The sequence below is a fragment of the Panicum virgatum genome, chromosome 2K, assembly GCF_016808335.1.
Source record: "Panicum virgatum strain AP13 chromosome 2K, P.virgatum_v5, whole genome shotgun sequence".
Lineage (NCBI taxonomy): Eukaryota > Viridiplantae > Streptophyta > Magnoliopsida > Poales > Poaceae > Panicum > Panicum virgatum.
This window is the reverse complement of record NC_053137.1, coordinates 51,577,300-51,595,888: the sequence shown is the minus strand read 5'-3', so window position 1 is coordinate 51,595,888 and position 18,589 is coordinate 51,577,300. Positions and strand designations below refer to the sequence as shown.

Below are 18,589 nucleotides of genomic sequence, written 5' to 3'. Positions count from 1 at the left end.
GTGACCACACGCACCCGTCCTCCCCCAGGCCTGCCTTCTCCTCTTGAGGCCCTGTTTAGTTTCACCTATCGCACCTATCGCAAAAAGAGAATTTTATATGTATAAAGTATTAAATGAAGTTTATTTACAAAAAATTTTCACGGATGGGTGTAATTTTTCGCGACGAATCTAATGACGGTAATTAATTGATGATTGGCTACAGTAATACTACAGTAACTAACCTCTAACCGTGTAGCTAAAAAACTAATTAGTTTCGTCTCGCGAAGTAGTGCAAGATTGTAAAATTATTTTTATAAATTATATTTAGTTAATACTTCTAATTATTAGTCAAAATTTATGATAAATATCACAAATAAACCAAACAGGGGTCGAGTCTCCTCTACCTCTAGCACAGTAGCACCCCGCCCCTTTCTTCCTCCTTGCGTCTGCCTCGCCATTCCATTCCACGATGCAATGCCTCGTGTCCTCGTGGTAGCCTTCGTTTGGGACGCTAGGTGTTTAGTTTCCCTTAAGTTCCAAAAAAATTACCGTGCTACAGTAATTTTGAATGTTTGACTACTAATTAGAAGTTTTAAGTGTGGATAACTGACAAAACTCATTCTATAACCCTCGAGTGTAATTTCGAGACGAATCTTTTAAGTCTAATTAGATCATGATGGGACACATCGTGCTACAGTAAATAATCTCTAATGATGAATTAATTAGATCCGTTAGATTCATCTCGCGATTTAGAATCTATCCGTGTAAAAAATTTTATAAATAAATTTTATTTAGTACTTCTAAATGCCAAAATTCTGTTTCTAAAATTTTTAGAAAACTGACCTAAATAGGGCCTAACCGCATGATCCGGACGTCTCCTGGTTTGCATGTGGCATGTGCCGTTTGGTCAGCGGTCAAGGTCACCATAAACTCTGGATCTGAGAGACGTGTACACTACCCTTTTTTCGATCCTTGCATGATTCCACCTCGCGTACGTGTACCGTCCGAGTCGATTTCTTGCGTGATTCTTGACGGTGGTAGCCCATACGGCTGATTCATTCACTCCGTAGTGAGGTTGCAACTTACAGTACCTCGTGATAGAGTTTTCAGCTCTATTTTCTGTCTACATGCGTGGACTTTGGCTCTCTGCATTTCTTTTGATTTGCGGTGAAATTTCTGTGATTTTTAAGCAGGCAGAAAATCACAGATAAGCTTCAGAAAAAAAAAGGAGATGGATACGAGCTGAAATTTTGTACATGGCGAGACACATGTCTGCAGGCCGACGAGATGATACGCTGGTTAACACGGGGAGCATGGCTTGTACTGAAGCTCTGGAACACTAGTACTACAACTATATCATATGTTCATCCATCTAAAACCATGCCTGGCCTCATGGACATGGAGGCCGTATATCAGTATATGGATGCCTTTCTGAACTCTGAAGATCTCACCATCCAGATCATGGTCAAAACAGCAGATGAAGGGGGATGGAGATGTATGGTTGACCTCACACACAACAAACTTTTGTACAGAGAAAGTTGTGACCAAAATTCCCCTGCGAGACCACAGCCAGACTCATCATAAGACTACTAACGAGTACGATTTCTTCTCTTCGTGCGCTTCAAAAGCTGGCCACGAGCTCACACCCTCTTGCCTGCATCCGAGGATGTCGCTGGGCCATTCCGTCCCTCCTTGGCCGGCGGCCGCGGCAGCGGGGCGGCGCACACCGGGATCACCGACCGCACGCTCACAGCCGGCGCGTGGGGCCCGCCCGCGGCGAAGGATCTCGGCGCGGCGCCGTGGCGGTGGTACGCCGACGCGGGCGCGTAGTAGCACGGCGACGGCGGGCGCGCCTCCGCGGCGGCCCTGTCCCTCACGATGGCCGCCCTCTCCAGCATGCGCACCAGCTCCGCCGCCGCGGCATCCATGGAGCTCGACGCCCGTTGCTGCAGCAGGTGGAAGGGAGGCAGGATCATGGGGCCGGCCGGCGGCGCCGTCGGAGTCCTCGGCGGCTGAGCAGGGGTGTTCCGAGGCCACCATTGGTGTCTGTACAGCGACGGGCGCCGAAGAGCGGAGGGAGAAGAGCCGGTGCCGCACTGCTTTGGCAAAGGCGGCGCCGCCTTGCCGTCGCTTCGAGGCTTCAGCGCGGCGAGAACTCTGGCGACGACGACGTGGTCCTGCTCGTCGCCGGCGCCCGGCTCCTTGCGCGCCTCCGGCCCTGCAAGAACGAGAGTCATGGTGCTCTGGACTGTCAATGCTCTGCGACGACTGGCAAAGATCCGCGCGAGATTTCACTTTCCGGGGTTGGCTGGTTTACGTACTCCGTTTGAGGGACGACCAGGCGGCCATGGCGGCGTTCTTCTCCGCCTGCTTCTTGGTCCTGGCGGGGTCGCCGGCGAAGCTCATGCCGGCGAGCTCCACCGTGGAGGCGAACACCGGCGAGTGGCCCGGGCCCGAGCGCACCGTGGTGTACGCCGGCAGCTTGAGCCCGGCCCGGTGCGCGGTTTCCTGCAGCAGGTTCTTGTACACCCCCGTCTCATCCTGCACGCACGCATCCATTCCAGAGAGCAAGCGTCAGCCGCCGAGGAAGCAAAGCAAGAGAGCACGCGAACGAAGATAATCGAGCGGGTGATCGGCTTACGAGGACCCGGGAGGCTAGCGAGGTGGAGGGGCCGCGGAGGGAGAGGCGGGCGAGGGCGACCTCGGCGGCGGCGTGCTCGGCCTGGCGGAGCGTGGTGCAGCCGCTGGGGCCCTCGAAGGTCTCGCCGTTGAAGGTGACGGCGGCGCGGAAGCAGGGCGCGTGGTCGGGGCCCTCCCGCGTGCACACGTACGACGGCAGGCTGAAGCAGCTCCTCTGCGCCAGCTCCTGCAGCTGGTTCTTGTACATCCCTCCCCTCCTGCTGGCAGCGTTGCTACACAGTACCTATCTGCCTCCTCCTCCTCCTCCTCCTCTTCTTGTAGTTATCAAGGGATCATGGCGCCGTGGTCGTGCAGAGAGGGGATGTCAGCTGTGGTTATGGTGGGCTGTTGCATTTTCGACTTGCGAGGGCCGAAGGGGTGAGGAGGAGGAAGAAGAGGAGGTGAGAGTGTTTAAGCAGTGAGGGTGTAGACTGCGCAGCTCCCAAATGGTGCAGTGTTGAGTGTTTCTTCTCTCACTATTTGCAGCGTTGGGCTCTGTTTGGATTGCCCTAGCACAAATAGCACAAAAACTTTGACTAATAATTAGGGGTACTAAATAAAAGTAATTTACAAAACTAACTCACAACGCTGTACTCTTCACGAGACGAACCTAATGAGGTCTTTGACCGCACGATTAGAGGATAGTCACTGTAGCATTACTGTAGTAAATCATCGATTAATTACTATCATTAGATTCGTCGTGAAAAATTACACCCATCCGTGAAAAGGTTTTACAAATAAACTTCGTTTAGTACTCCATGCATTGAAGATTCTTTTCTCGGAAAATGTGTGGTATGCTGTGCTATTGAAAAACAAACACGGCCTTGGTCTATGGGAGGGAGAGAGGAGAGGTGGGTGGAGGGAGATGGGCACAGACACCTTCTGATATTAATGGCGGCATTTATGGTGCTTTGTAACCATGCTGGATCGATCACACATGCCCAGAGCCCGCCAGTCGGTCAGAACCCGTATCCCGGATCCGCATGGATCGGCTTCTGCCCGCATCACGTGTTCATAGCATGTTTCGTGAACTCGGCTGGGTACATTTCAGCCGCCCGATCCATCGCTGCCAAATCGCTCGCCGATATCAGACGTATGCGCGATGCGATGGGCCGACGGCCATACATACGACCCCGTTTGGATCCCACCGGATTCCGAAAGCAGCTTCGAGAATCTGAGCTATCCAAATACTGTATACCAGAATTACGAGAATCCATAATCCGAATCCTCTTAATCTGAAGGGATCCAAAAGGCACCTACTCCGTAAGAAAAAGCGTATCACCGGCTCACCGCACCGCTACTTCGGATTTAGTGTCAGAGACTTGTCCAGGTTCATACGCAAGATAGTAGCAGATGAGATGAATCAAGTGGTAGTTTAGTCATAGAAAACACCTCGCTATCGCTGGCTGGATTTTCGAATGTTAAAGATCCAAGCAAATACCAAACGCAAGTGTCAGGAAAACATGGAGAGCAGAGAGATAGAGGGTGTACGTTGTCTAAAGTCTAAACGATCATTTCCGATCATAACAATGCCCAAGATAAAACCAAATCAACAATTGTAGCAGGGGTATGATGTCTTGAACCTGATTATAATATAATGCAGTGTTTAGTTTGAGAATTTGGCGTTGTCCCTCATCTTCTTATTACTCCTCACATTTTTATTTGGTTTGAGGAATGAAATGGTTGATCCATCATAACATCGACTATTCCTCACAAGCACATAGTTACACCTCAGTGCTTGTTTGTTTGGACATTTGATTTTCAAAAGCTGACTTCTATGGGGTGCTTAAAAAGCTAGAAAATATGTCTTTTGTGAATTGGCTTTGAAATTAATAAAATATATACTGCATGTAATACCCTTAAAAGAACATCCTAGAGGCTATAAAGTTGGCAAAAACACTTCTGTTATAGCTTTAGGGCATCCACATGGTCTGAAACAAAGTCACACTTTTTGTCTAATAATATATAAAAAATTATTATCTCGAATAAAAGGATTTAAAGTATGAAAATATTTTTTATAGTGAATGTGCGTGATGAAAATTCCATACAAGCACGAGGATGGTTGCTGACTTTTATGCTGTCAATAAGAAAAACACACTCATATTGACTACTACTATGATAATAGTAAGCCTTTCACTCACTTGTTGGGATTATTGCTAGTTGTAGAAAAATTCTTCTTCCAACGGTCTTACTCAGACCATCGTATGCTAAAAGTCTCTGTTTCTCTCGATGAAGGGTCGCACAGTTAGCTAGGAAAAAAAACAAAGGCAAAGTACTACTCTAGGAGGTCATGAAAATAGAGTTTACGACGATGAAATTTCAAATCGCTCATTCAGGCAATCGAATAAAGAAATCAGACGTCAGTATCCGGAGACGCGAAATTCTTGTCTTATCCCTGAATTTGATAAACGACTCAACAATCTTTACTTAATAAAACAAATTTAGTGGCCGATCACTTGTTATGTTAGTGTTACTCTCGCTCGTCGCAGCATCATGTGACGTGAAAAGCTCCAAGCCGCAAGTCTAGGATTATCATAGGCCAGAGGCCATTGTCAACATTCTCCGATCATCAGCTGCCCTAGCCGGCTCCGAATAAATCCGGTCAGACGGTTGAACCACTGCCGGGGCGCTCCAGCCGCTCACCAACTACGCTCGCCGACATGAACAGGCCTCCTCATTTTAGGCCCTGTTTAATTCCCAAAAAAATTTCCACATTATCCGTCACATTGAATGTTCGGATATATACATGAAGCATTAAATGTAGTTAAAAAAATAACTAATTAGGCAATCTAACTGATTAGATGAATCTTTTAAATTTCTCAACAGAACGTCAGCCCGGCCCGTGCAACCTGTTTCACTGCCAAGTGGGTCCCGTACCGAGAAATGAACGGCCCGGCCCCACCGCTGGCAACACGGTGGCACGCCGCCGTGCGCCTCGCCCACTCTCCCAGTCCCAGGCCGCGCGGGTGTTGGCGCCGCGCAGCCGCATTTCTCTCGCCACTGCTCGAGGACTAGTCCTCTCTCTCTCTTCGCCCCGCGCCCACCCCTCGCCTCCGCCGTTTCTGCTCGCCAATCCGCCCGCGCCTTCGCGTCGGCCGCCGCGGGTCGCGCCCCCTCCCCCTCGTTTTCCACCCCGCTCCTCGTCGCGGGCGCCGGACGCGCCGCTCCGGGGCGCCAGGTGCGCGCGCGCGTCGTGCGCGCTCGGTTCGGGAGATCTCGGGGGCTCTGCTGGTTGCTCGGTCCTGGAGAGGGGGCGGAAGAGGAGGGCGCTGCTTGGGTGGTGAGGCCAGCTAAGGCTAGCAGCTCTGCGGTGGTGTAGCAGGTGGAGGGCGGTTGGCGATGTACGGGGCGCCGTCCCGCGGCGGCGGGGGCGCCGGTGCCTCCGGCGAGCAGCCTAGGGTTTACCAAGTCTGGCGGGGAAGCAACGTAAGCGCTCGCGCTCCCCCTTTCTCCACCCCTTTATTTTGGGTTCTGTGTGCCTCTGAACCGTGGATCTGGATCTGCGTGTACAGTGCTTTAGCGAGGGTTTTGTGAGGTGGCACAGGTTCCCTGATTTGGTTCCACAGGAATGGTTGGGAAATTACTCATTTGGTGTTGTTTTGCTGCGTTTTAGTCCATGTGCTTGCGATTCGTGTGATTTTAAGCTTGAATTGTGAGGGATTTAGTGCATACAATTGCGGAAATGTTGAGTATGTTGATGCCAATTGATGCCACTGTCGTTGTAGTGGTTATTTTAGCTGTGTAAATGTCTCTGGATGATAGAACTTGAAATTGTTCAATTTTTTTTGTGGCTCTGCAGTTGTGCTATGAACTATGAAATGAGTGTTGGAGCTAGGAGTGTTGTTTATATTTATCTCAAAGGAATGCCTGCTTGTGTAGATAATGGCAAAATTCGCGAGTTCTAAATGTTTGAACTTCTTGCAACTGCTACATTGTTCTGGAATTAATCATGAAATGTGGATTGAAACTAGGAAGAGCATGTGATTTCTTTAATTTGAACGTTATGCTGAGAACATCCAGTGCAAATGGTTTGCCTTTTCTTGTTTTGTTGTGTGTCAATCAATTTGGGCCAGAAATTTAAGCTTGTGCGATGAAAAATATTACTTGCTGTAACTGTTAAAATATTCTGGAATGAATTATACAACACGGATTAAGACTAGGAAGAGCAAAGGCTTTCTTTTCATTGGACAGTATTCTTAGTTTATCAGGTACAGAAAGCTTCTGCATTTGTTGCATGTTGATCGGGTTTTTGGGTGTTTGGCTGGAAAATATTGGTTTGAGCAGAATTACAGAACACTTAAGTTGGAGATGCGCTCATCTACCATTTTAGGGAACTCATTTGGGTAGTGATGATATTGGTCTAATTTATTGAAAGACCCTTCTTCCCGGGGTAGGGTAACTTTTCATTCAAATAACCTTTTTATCCTAGGTGGAACAGGGATACTTTTGATTTATCCATGACGAAGCAGCATCTGTTTACAGTGTTCCAGAGGGTGTCATTAGGCGTTCTCCTATGCGTGCTTAAGCCCTGGGTGGCAGCGCCTTGCTTGGGGTAGGGGTGTGGGGGGGGGGGAGGTGGAGGTATAGGCGCTGCACCCCAGGAGGTACAGGTACCCCCAGGTTATTGATAGACTTTGTTTATGATCTATTGTGGCTTTTTTTGCGATAGTCTATGAATTGTTAACAGTTCCCATTTGTGATAGTCTATGAATTGTGAACTGTTGTGCTTCATGGTCGGAGGCCAACATTTGTTGTCACCTGCTCACTGGCCAATTTTTTTACTCATAGTCTTAAGTCTTGTGAAGAATCAAGAATTTGAATTTATTTTTGATCATTAGGCGCAACTTGTTCCCTGGAAGTGTAATTTAAGATAATACGATGAGTGAGGCTGGCAGTGGTCTGTATCACTTGACTTTTGGATAGAGTTATAGAAACTGGTTCCGAGTTTACAACAAAGTAGAGGGGTTAACTGGCTAACATTCCAGAAAGCATGATGGGTTCTGTCGTTCACAGGAGTACAGGACAGTCAACAGAATCATAATTCACACGAATACTTGCTTGGATAGTTCTTTATATTATTATAATTTTTACTCTGTACAATTACCTTCTAGTACCTTTTCGATATCATTTATTACGGATAGGTGTTTTGAGTCGACATCTGTGTTTAGTATCCAATGAATGAATTGATTGCAACCTAACTTTCCTAAGATATTACATGATGTTTTGTTTTTTATACAGATATTCACAATTGCAGTTGCCACGAGTTTCGTATATTGGTTTCTAAAATAGCTACTGATATTCTTTTCAGGAGTTTTTGTTGCAAGGCTGGTTCATATTTGGACCTGATGTGAGATCCTTGTTTCTCACTATATTCCTCATTCTTGCACCAGTGGTGGTCTTCTGTATATTTGTGGCCAGACATCTTATCAATGACTTTCCTGATCACTGGGGAATTTCAGTTATGGTCATAGTGATCGTCTTCACAGTATATGTAAGTGTTGTTAGTACTTTGTTCTTTCTAAACCATTTCATGGAATTTGAAGCATGCTTCTCTGGAGTTGGTTGCTTTGTATGGCAGTTAAGCCATGTTCTATTGCATGATAATTTGATCTTCTTGATAAATAGGAAGTGTGGTGTCGTGGCTCTAGAAAGAGGGCCACAGTCGGGTGGCGTAGTGCACCCGCCTAATCCTAGAGGGTGGTTACTCGAGGAAGTGCAAGCGATTACTCAGATCTTCTCATGAAGCAAGAACACAAGAACACTCGAGGATTTAGAGTGGTTCGGGCCGCCGGAGCGTAATACCCTACGTCCACTGAGAGTTGTATTGCTCTTGTGTCTGTTGATGAGTCTATCCTCTGCCTCCAAGTCTTTTCTTGGACCCTGCCTCTTCTCTAATGGGCGTCTCCCTTTTATAGCACAAGGGAGACGCGTACACAGGTGTTGGACCCCGACAGGTGGGCCCAACGAGGATGTATAGTATACCACGAAAAAAAAAATTAACAGTGCTTTGTGAATCTCTTGCCGGATACGCTTCATCGCCCTGTAGACTCTTTGACCGAGGGGGGTCTTCACCTGTCCCATCGGCGAGGTGCCCGTTGAGGCGGTGTAGGTTGCGGCGTAGACTGTTGGGTTTACCGTGTAGGCGTTATGATACTTCGTCGCCGAGCTGTCGTCAAGGTTCACCAAACCGGTGGGAACCGGTCCGGTTTGACCGGTTACCGGTCAAACCGGTCCGGCCCGGTTCCGGTTTGGTCCGGTATCCAACCGGCCAAAATTCAAAATTTAAATTTAAATTCAAAAAATGAAAAATTTCCAAAAATTTCCTAAAAATACTTCAAGGTGCAATGAATCTAATAGTGTCAAATTTTCTCAAAAATTCGTTCATTTAGTATAGTTTGCGGGGATTTAAAGTTAAATCAAAAAAGAAAAAAATGGGCCGGCCCATTAAAGCCCACCGGTCAAACCGGTCAAACCGGCCGGTAAACCGGTCAAACCGGTCGGTAAACCGGTAAAACCGGCCGGTAAACCGGTTGCACGGGAGCTTTTGAATTTGAATTTGAATTCAAACCGGTCAAAACCGACTGGTAAACCGGTAAAACCGGCCGGTAAACCGGTCGGAACCGGTTGCATGGGATTTTTTGAATTTATTTGAATTTGGATTTGAATTCAACCGGTTTCCACCGGTTACCGGTCAAACCGGTCCGGTAAACCGCTACCGGAGGGCGGCGGTTTGACCGGACCGGTCGGTTCGGTTAACCCTGGCTGTCGTGTCTTACTGGCGTTGCAGACTGACACGCGTGGCGTGGGTGGCGCCAGCGGCTGCACTGTGCGCCTCGGTAATGCGCGATCAACAGTACAGCCTGTCAAAAGTCACCTCGGGCTCTGCTGTGGTAGAGCGCACTTAACGCCTCCCGTATTGAATGCCGTAGGTGGGCGAGTCTTCCCGAGGAAGCCTCGCAGCCGCGCGCGTGCTTGCGCCTGCGAATACGTGGTGGCTCCGGACCCCCCCCCCCCCCAAGCGGGGTGTCTGCTCCCTCCCCGCTGAGGGGTCCGGATAGTATATGGGGGTCCGGCCCCCCCGGCTGTTTTGGCTGAGCGTTCCCTTCTCTGGAACACGTGGCGTCACCGGACCCTTCCCTAGCACTGGACGGGTCCGGGGCCGCTGACCGGGTGAGAAGGGCCTCGGACCGCGAGGGCCTGGCTGCTCAGGCCGTCAGCGCGTAGTCAAGGATAACTACGAGGCTCTCGCCTAGACACATCAACACCTCTAGTACACATGGTGACACCGGACCCGTCCCCGAGTGGGAAGCGGGTCCGGGACCGTTGGTCTGGTGAGATGGAGCCAGACCCCAGGGGTCCGGCTGCTCAGCCCCTTAGGGCGTAGTTACGGATAACTACGCGAGTCTTGACACAGCAATAGAGGGTACCCTAGTCCAGAGGTACCGACATGTGGTAGTGGACAGCAATCACATTGCCAACTTTTCATGTTTGTTTGTTGATGTAATTTTGTTAAATTTATTCCTTAATTAGTATTTTAACTAAATCTGTCAAATAGTGCACAAACTTTGAACATGGATATAGAAATGTAACATTTGGAGACTGAATGTATAAATAGTAGCATACTGTATAATTCATAGTTTTATTAACAAGAACTGCCAGTAGGTTCCTTGTCTTACCCTGGCTTTTATTTAATCTTATCTTTTGATGCTTGAGTTCCATTTATTTTGAAATGTAACCATTTTGAGCCCCACACGGCAGTGATATGTTAGATCCCCAAAAGTACCAGTAGGTTTCAGCGCTCACTTGATGCAGAAGTGGTGCAGTACCAGTTGTTGATACCTTGAGATGGGTCTTGATTATCACATCTATGTGTTTTAGAAGTAAGAAGAGCCAGTCTGTCATCCTTATAACTCTATAACTGGTTTGTTTTACAACTAATAAAAAAATTTATGGACATAAATGAAGCTGCAACTGTAACCACCCATTGGAACAATGGTTGTATCTGTCCTATGCGAATGATGTTCCTTTGGACACCCTTTCCATTTTCTCTGTAAATGACCGTTAGCAGATATCTATCTGCAGTATGGGATAACTTTCTGGATTTAAACAACAAATGCACACGCAAAACCTGTGAAACATTGATTTTTGGTGTAAATGGTGGTTATGCAAATCAAAGCCCCAAGAAACACATTGGTTGCGACTGCCAAGTAGAGAAGTCGGAATAGCTGGCATGGCAGATAGCATTTACAATTTCTGTGAAAAAGAAAAGATTACTTAATGCTAACCTCGAAGCGAATGAGATTTTTGTGCTTCATGATTATCATTGAAGATACTTACTTTGTGTGTAAGCTAAGTAAATCAATCAATCAACAATGTGAGGTGATGTGTTTGATGTACTCCTTTGTTTGACTGAATATTTTCCTTTTGTTTTCCAGGATTTGACACTGCTGCTTCTTACCTCCGGTAGAGATCCTGGTATAGTGCCTCGTAACATCCATCCTCCTGAACCTGAAGCCATTGATATGAACAATGATTCTGGAAATGGTCAGACACCACAGCAATTGCGTTTGCCACGGACAAAGGATGTAATCATAAATGGAGTCATTGTGAAGGTCAAGTACTGTGACACCTGCATGCTGTATCGACCACCTCGATGCTCGCACTGTTCTATCTGTAATAACTGCGTGGAGCGCTTTGATCACCACTGTCCTTGGGTTGGGCAATGCATAGGATTGGTAAGTATGAGAATGCCTTGAATAATTTAACATCATTGTTTGCAACATGCGTTGCAGTTTAATCTTGTATCAAGTAATGTTATCTGAATAATGCTCAGTTGATATTTTTATACATTACCAGGAGCTTCATTGTGTGGTGCTAATTGCCTGTTTATCTGCTGCAGCGCAATTATCGGTTCTTCTATATGTTTGTATTCTCTACGACATTACTCTGCCTATACGTGTTTGGCTTCTGCTGGGTGTACATTGTCAAGATCAGAGATGCAGAGCAGTCGTCAATCTGGAAAGCAATGTTGAAAACGCCAGCATCAATGGTTCTGATCATCTACTGCTTCATCTGTGTGTGGTTTGTAGGTGGCCTGTCTGTCTTCCATTTCTACCTAATCAGCACTAACCAGGTTGGTTACCCTGTCGGCTTTTCGTAGTAGTGGATTTTACTTTTAGGCTTAGCACAAGGAATTGGTAATCACCTCTCCTCTCGTTTGCAGACAACCTATGAAAACTTCAGATATCGCTATGATCGGCGGGCCAATCCATACAACATAGGGATTGTGAACAACTTCATGGAGATCTTCTGCACTGCAGTCCCTCCTTCAAAGAACAATTTCCGAGCTAGGGTCCCAGCAGAGCAAGGTTTACAGCAACCACGTGCACCAGCAAGGGGATTCATGAGCCCGAACATGGGCAAACCTATTGGAGATTTTGAAATGGGTAGGAAGCCGGTATCCTGGGATGAACCTCGGTCAGCAGCTGATATCAGAGACTTGGAGGTTGGTCTAGGCGGCCTATTGGATGAGAAAGAAGGCAGAGTAGCTCATGCGTCCCCAGATTTGAGCAGAGAAAGCCTTCCTGAGCTTACAGAAGGTAGGGCTGGTATGCATTCAAGGCGATCAAGTTGGGGTCACAGGAGTGGGACTTCGGAGTCAATGGACAGTATTGCCGTGCAAATGGGAACTGGAGAATCTCACTGGGGCTCGATTAGCAGTGTTCATGGTGGTACTTCCAGTGGAGCTCACTAGCGCACCGCAGCACGTTTTAACTCATCAAAACTCATCCTCGTGAAACCTGCCTCTGATAGTGAACGAAGAAGCAACAATCCTGTGTGATTCTGCGCCCTTGTGCTTCGCTTCACCTAGGATATACGTCAGTGCTTGCTTATTCGCGTCCCTGTTGTTTCATCCTGGAAGCGAATCAGTTCTTCTGATGCTGTCCTTCCTGTTTGGTGTTCTAAGCAAAAAAAAAAAAAAAACTGAAGAGCTCTTCAACTCCCTAGTGTTTTGGATGATTATCTGTCTCTGTATATATATCATTGGAGACTGGAATTGTCTGTAAGAATATGGTTTTCACGCATCGTAAATTATCACTTGCTCGCTGCTCGATAGGTCATGTTTCTTTGTTCCATAATTCACGATGTATGGACCCCGTTTGGATGCTTGCTGGAATCAGTGCTAGAAGAGAATTTTTCCCGCATGAAGGATTGAATGAAGTCTATTTGCAAAAAAATTTTAGGAATGGGTGTAATTTTTCGTAACGAATCTAATGACGGTAATTAATTGATGATTTGCTACAGTGATACTACAGTAATCATTCTCTAAAATCGCGCGGCTAAAGGACTCATTAGATTCTTCAGCGTCACTAGCGCGGGGTGCTGGAGTTGTTTTTTAAACTAATTTTGTAATAATCAGTTAAAGTGTCACTATTCACAATAAACCAAATGGCGCCATGGTCGATTTCTCCCACCACCACCGCATCAGATTTGCAGCTTTTTGTCAGTATAGGCCGTTTGAAAAAGGATCCTCCAATCTCTGAACTTTTCTTGTTCAGTTGTCGTGTCAGCTGGCGTTCAGCCGAGTTGAGTTCCGAACCGTCACAATCAGTCTCATGGGTCGCAAACGTCGGAATCTCTGTGCCCCTGCCCGGACGCAAGTAGGCCACCGGAGAGTCGTAGTACTACGTCTACGTGTAGCATGTACGTAAGATGCTACTGGCCTCCAGCTCGACCAGCACGTCCTGGGCTCCCTAGGCAGTAGGAGTATGTGCAAGCAATAATGGTCGTGTTTGGTTAGACGTCAAATTAAAATTACACAAAAAGATGAATGTCCACATGGAGTACTAAATGGAATATATTTGCAAAAAAATTTCAGAGATGGATGTAACTTTTTGAGACCAATCTAATGACGATAATTAATTAATAATTTGCTACAGTGATGCTATAATAACCAACTTCTAATTATGCGGTCGAAGACCTCATTAGATTCGTCTCGCGATTTACACGGGGAGTTGTGGAGGTGGTTTTATAATTAGATTTTATTTAATACTTCTAATTAGTAGTCAAAGGTGAAAAAAATTCCATCAATTCCTAACCAAACACGGCCAATGCGACCCGATTCCAGGTATCAGGAGTAGCAGCAGGTCGATCGCGGTGCGCAGATGCAGCTGCCGCAACAACTGGCTGCTTCCGCTGCCCCTTTAGCTAGCAAAACTACGCATGCTCCCGTGTACATTTTTTTCAAAGGCGTCCAAGATTCAAGAGCCGTGTAGTGATCCGGACGTGGTTCGGTCCAAAACGCAAGCAAAGCAAAGCAAAGATGCTGCACCGCCAGGCACTATACCCTGAACCGGAGCCAGAGCATCTGCCGCTTTCCCTTCTTCTTTCGAGGACTCGATCGAGGAAACCGCTGGTTTGGTGGCGCCCGGCAGAGATTCTCGTCCTCCCGGTTCGGCCCCGAGCAGCAGCACGGTGATGGATCTGGTGGCGCTCCACTTGGACTCCGTCAGCAGGCCGCTGCGGCCTCGCGCACCGATCCCGTCTCATCTCGCCGAGCGACTTTGCCGCCCCCCGGCGAAAGGCGCGGTTCGGCAGCTGCATTATTGCTCACTAGCCACCGTCCAGGCACCCAGCAGCAGGCAGTCAGGCACCTCCGTTTCGTCAGATCACGCCTCGTCGGCCCCGTGCCCCTGCACTCTCCGATCGGGCAGACGGGTACCAGCGGCCGCCGGTAAAATCTGCCCGCGCAAAGCACAAACTCGTGCACCGTGAATCGCGCAACCCCCACACGTGCGGGAAGGGGCCGGGCCGGGGAAGGCGCAGGCGGCCTCGCTCAATCCTGGCCGCACCGACCGGCGAAAAGAGAGGTCTGCAAGACTCTGCAACTGCAATGCAAGTTCGGCCGTTCGGCGGCCAGCGTTGAGCTCCCATGCATCATCCCTCTCGCCGGTGAAAAAAAGATCTTGTTGGGTAAGTGCCTGAGTGGCCCTGGATACACCGGTGAGAGATCAGGTCCATATGGACGCATGCGTTTGACATGGGTACAGCAGTGCCAGCACTAGTAAAAGCTAGGCACATTATTCATTCGGTTCTTGTCTTCTTCTCGAGCGTGCAGGGTTTTTACCAAAGTTGTTAGCTGCCAGTCGGCTAGATACAAAAGGCACGTAGCACTATACCGGCACGGCTCGCACTATCTCTAGCTAGGGAGGAAGCTAGAAGGCAACTTTTGCATCAACGGTGATCGATGGCAGCAACTGCTGCATTGCATGATCAATGCTTGCAGAATAACACGGTGTTCGTCAGCAGAGTAGGAAAGGCCGCCTTTGCAGAACTGCAGGTACGAACATTGCGATTGCCATCACGTATATGAAAGACGCGTGCTTGCATTCGGTGGACCGAGAGGAAAACTCTAAACCAGCAAGCAGCAGAAAGTGGCAGCATATTGATGATCTTAAGGCAGCTAGCATTATTGGCTAACAAATCCAAATTAAACTCGTACTATAGTTCCCTTACCATGATACCATGAGCATGCTTTGTCTTCTTCATGAACCGTACCTACCTCCTTACAACCCCTCAATGTCGTCCCCATGTGTCGTCTCTCGCGATCCCCCGTGCCATCATGCTAGCTTAGCCTTAGTTCCTCACCGGCCGCTTCATATATGGCAGCCCGCTAAAAAGCACCACCAACCGGCTACTCATCAGCGACTGCATGCAGCCACCTGGCAGCTTCAGCGTCAATCCGGCCGGGTCATTTTACTCATTTCGACGTCAAGGAGCGTGCGTGCCATAGTTGCTGTCTTCAACAACGGCACATCTCCTTGAGCGCGTGGGAGGGCGACGCATGCACACAAACAGATTCTCAGCTCCTCCGTCGTCATCGTCTACACCGTCCTTGCCCTCCCCGCGACTAAAGCTGCTAATGGTTCGGTGTCAAACCGGTTTTGTTGGTTTGGACTTCAGCTGGTTCATCATTGGTTTGGTTTAAATAGGCTGGCCCTATAAAATGGTTAATTTGGTTCAGTTTGGTTTACCAGTGAGAATGGTTTGGATAGGTTTGGATTGAGCTGAAATGGTTGTGGTCGATCCAATACACTATGATTGTCATTGTTAAGGTAATCTCGATCCGACCGGCTACCGACGTCCATATCTTCTAGGAAGAAGCGCTGCTTGCAAGGTAGTTTGGTTTGGAACCGTTTGAGGATATGGATTAATAGACATGTGGTTTGGTTTGGCTCGGATCCCTAGGCGGCGGACTGGTTTGGGGTGGATTAGTAGGATATGTAATTAGTGTTACGGGGTGGGGTGGTTTTGGTTCAGTTTTTGAACCATTAGCAGCTTTACCCACGACCTTATCACCACATTTGTGGGAGGAAAATCACACACACACACACAGGTTTCGGGTTTCATTAATTAGTTTGTAGGCTTTGATTATTGTTCATACATGCATGCACATGCAGTTCATAAATAAAAAATATAGTATCGTCTGGGACATAAGGCGTGATTTTCCTATACATTTGGCCAAATTAAAGTTTAACGAGTTGGACTCGGGATAGAAACTGAAACAACCTACACTTTTGGGAACATAGAACAAGGGTATGTCAAAAGTGTATGTAACATCTTCCTTCCTTGCATTTTGATCGAGGATGTTTTATCATATTTTGTTTTTTGTTTACCATTATTCGTAAACGTATAAAATGCTTCCTTTTGAATTAATTGTGAATCACAATGAGGCCACTAGTTAGCCTATAATTACCGCATCAAACCTGGCAAAAGTTTTACACTGCGATAACATGGTCAAGTAGTATCAATGGTGCCTCGGTGGCCCACTTTGATTAACTCGCATATCCTCACCAGAAAGATGGGCCCGGCCCGGAGCTAGCTCTTCTCTATATATATACAAGGTTCCTTTCCAATGCCAGAGCACGCGAGCATCCATCTCAGAGGTATAGTAGTGCACACGAGTTAGGAAGGGAGTAGCGTAGAGTAGGGAGCTCGGTGGTCTCTGACCTTTCTCTGAGAAAGAGAAGAAGAACGGAGATCCCAGCAGCCCCTGTCTCGTCACTCTATCGATCTCACACACTGGTAGCGGCTAGCGACTAGCTAGAGCTCGATCTATCTTGCTAGGTACTGTCGCAATGGCAGGAGGGTTCTTCTCCATGGAGCACCCGTGGGCCTCTGCCTTTGGCATCCTAGGTACTCTCTAACAATGCTGATCAACTGATGATAGTCACCTCACAATCTGCACGCATCAGCTAGCGCGCGTTACTGACAGAAAGCTCCATCTCCTTTTAATCAATTTCCCTCTGTTTGCTGCAGGCAACATCATCTCCTTCCTGGTGTTCCTCGCGCCAATGTAAGTGCAGCACGCAATCCTGAACTGTCTGACCAGTAGCAATGCGTTCAGTAAATTTATTTACAGCGTCTGATCGAATTGAATCTGATGACAAAAAAAAAAGCAAACAAGTAGAACGTGATGATGGATCGATGCGTGCGTGCAGGCCGACGTTCCTGCGCGTGTACCGGAAGAAGTCGACGGAGGGGTTCAGCTCGGTGCCGTACGTGGTGGCGCTCTTCAGCTGCACGCTGTGGATCTTCTACGCGCTGGTGAAGACCAACTCCAGCCCGCTGCTGACCATCAACGCCTTCGGCTGCGCCATCGAGTCCGTCTACATCCTCCTCTACCTCCTCTACGCGCCGCGCCCCGCCAGGCTCCGGGCGCTCGCCTCCTTCCTCCTCCTCAACGTCGCCGCCTTCTCGCTCATCGCCGTCGTCACGCTCGTGCTCGTCGCGGAGGCGCAGCGGGTCAGGGTGCTCGGCAGCATCTGCCTCGCCTTCTCCATGGCCGTCTTCGTCGCCCCCATGAGCGTCGTCGTAATATATACCCGATCGACCAGCAAGCTAAAGCGAGATAATATAATTAAGACGCGTGCCCTAGCTAATTATAACTGCTCCTTGTTGTGCACGCAGTTTGTTGTGATCAGGACCAAGAGCGCCGAGTTCATGCCCTTCTCCCTCTCCTTCTTCCTCACCCTCAGCGCCGTCGCCTGGTTCTTCTACGGCCTCTTCACCAACGACCTCTACGTCACGGTAAAAAGAAAACAGAGAGATCATGTTCAACAATATATTTTTCTCTAAAAAAAAGTTCAACAATATATATAATCTGCTCGATCGTCTCGCTCCATTTCGATCCAAATTAATTAGTAGCAAGCAGTTGTTACGACGCTAATCTTGTTTGCTTGCTTGTTTGTTTTCCCTGCGTGCATCGATCACGCATCAGCTCCCGAACGTGGGCGGCTTCTTCTTCGGGTGCGTCCAGATGGTGCTCTACTGCTGCTACCGGAAGCCCAAGTCGGCGGCGTCCGTGGTCCTGCCGACGACGGCCGCCGCGCTGGCGGCGGAGTCGGCGGAGATGGAGCTGCCGCTCGCCGCCCTCGACGCGGCGGCCGTGCTGCCGGCGTGCGCGGTGCCCGTGCTGGCCGAGCTGCACAAGCTGGAGGAGGCGGTGGGGTCGCCGCGCAAGGGCGGCGTCAAGGCCATCTGACCCAGCTGAGCTGCATGCCCCAACAGTGGCGTTGCCTCCTGAACCTGATCGAATTGAGGCGCGCGCGATGCAATAGTTTGGTAGACTGAAATTATTAACTGCCCAGTAGAGAGAGGTATCAGCTATACGCGTGTGTGTATCTTCTTCTGATCTAGCTAATCGTTTGTTTGGTTGGTTTGGGTTTGGATTTGTGTGTGATATTGTTAAGTGAGTTTGTACTCGAAATTAGTCTGGTGATTTTGTCTACAAATTACCTGATGATTTGGGCGAATAAAAAGAGGTACCGTGCGCGCGCTCGTTAATTTTACTGAACGTCAAGTTTGCATCCACGATTTTTTTTTTGAGATTACGATTTTTTTGGTTGAGGTTGAAGTGTTGTTCAACTAT

The 18,589-nt window shown here is 48.2% G+C and overlaps 3 protein-coding genes across 4 annotated transcripts; 2 read left to right on the top strand and 1 right to left on the bottom strand.

Annotated features, from left to right (window-relative positions):
* Nucleotides 1-1,204: 1,204 nt before the first annotated feature.
* LOC120695813 (double-stranded RNA-binding protein 3-like) lies at nt 1,205-3,150 on the bottom strand. Its single transcript, XM_039979047.1, has 3 exons — nt 2,621-3,150; nt 2,301-2,520; nt 1,205-2,197 (listed from the first exon to the last, which is right to left on the bottom strand). The coding sequence occupies exons 1-3, from the start codon at nt 2,864-2,866 to the stop codon at nt 1,620-1,622; spliced, it is 1,044 nt and encodes a 347-aa protein (XP_039834981.1). The 5' UTR covers nt 2,867-3,150; the 3' UTR covers nt 1,205-1,619.
* Nucleotides 3,151-5,634: 2,484 nt separating this feature from the next.
* Nucleotides 5,635-12,779, top strand: LOC120695812 (probable protein S-acyltransferase 7). The gene is made up of 5 exons (XM_039979046.1): nt 5,635-6,084; nt 7,967-8,149; nt 11,094-11,393; nt 11,558-11,791; nt 11,882-12,779. The coding sequence occupies exons 1-5, from the start codon at nt 5,998-6,000 to the stop codon at nt 12,410-12,412; spliced, it is 1,335 nt and encodes a 444-aa protein (XP_039834980.1). The 5' UTR covers nt 5,635-5,997; the 3' UTR covers nt 12,413-12,779.
* Nucleotides 12,780-16,592: 3,813 nt separating this feature from the next.
* LOC120695811 (bidirectional sugar transporter SWEET11-like) lies at nt 16,593-18,511 on the top strand. 2 transcript variants are annotated; one of them, XM_039979045.1, is made up of 5 exons: nt 16,593-16,854; nt 16,978-17,014; nt 17,160-17,532; nt 17,629-17,748; nt 17,939-18,511. In XM_039979045.1, the coding sequence occupies exons 1-5, from the start codon at nt 16,797-16,799 to the stop codon at nt 18,200-18,202; spliced, it is 852 nt and encodes a 283-aa protein (XP_039834979.1). In that variant the 5' UTR covers nt 16,593-16,796; the 3' UTR covers nt 18,203-18,511. The 2 variants fall into 2 exon arrangements, with proteins under 2 accessions (XP_039834979.1, XP_039834978.1); XM_039979044.1 differs by having other exon boundaries at nt 17,160-17,748.
* Nucleotides 18,512-18,589: the final 78 nt, after the last annotated feature.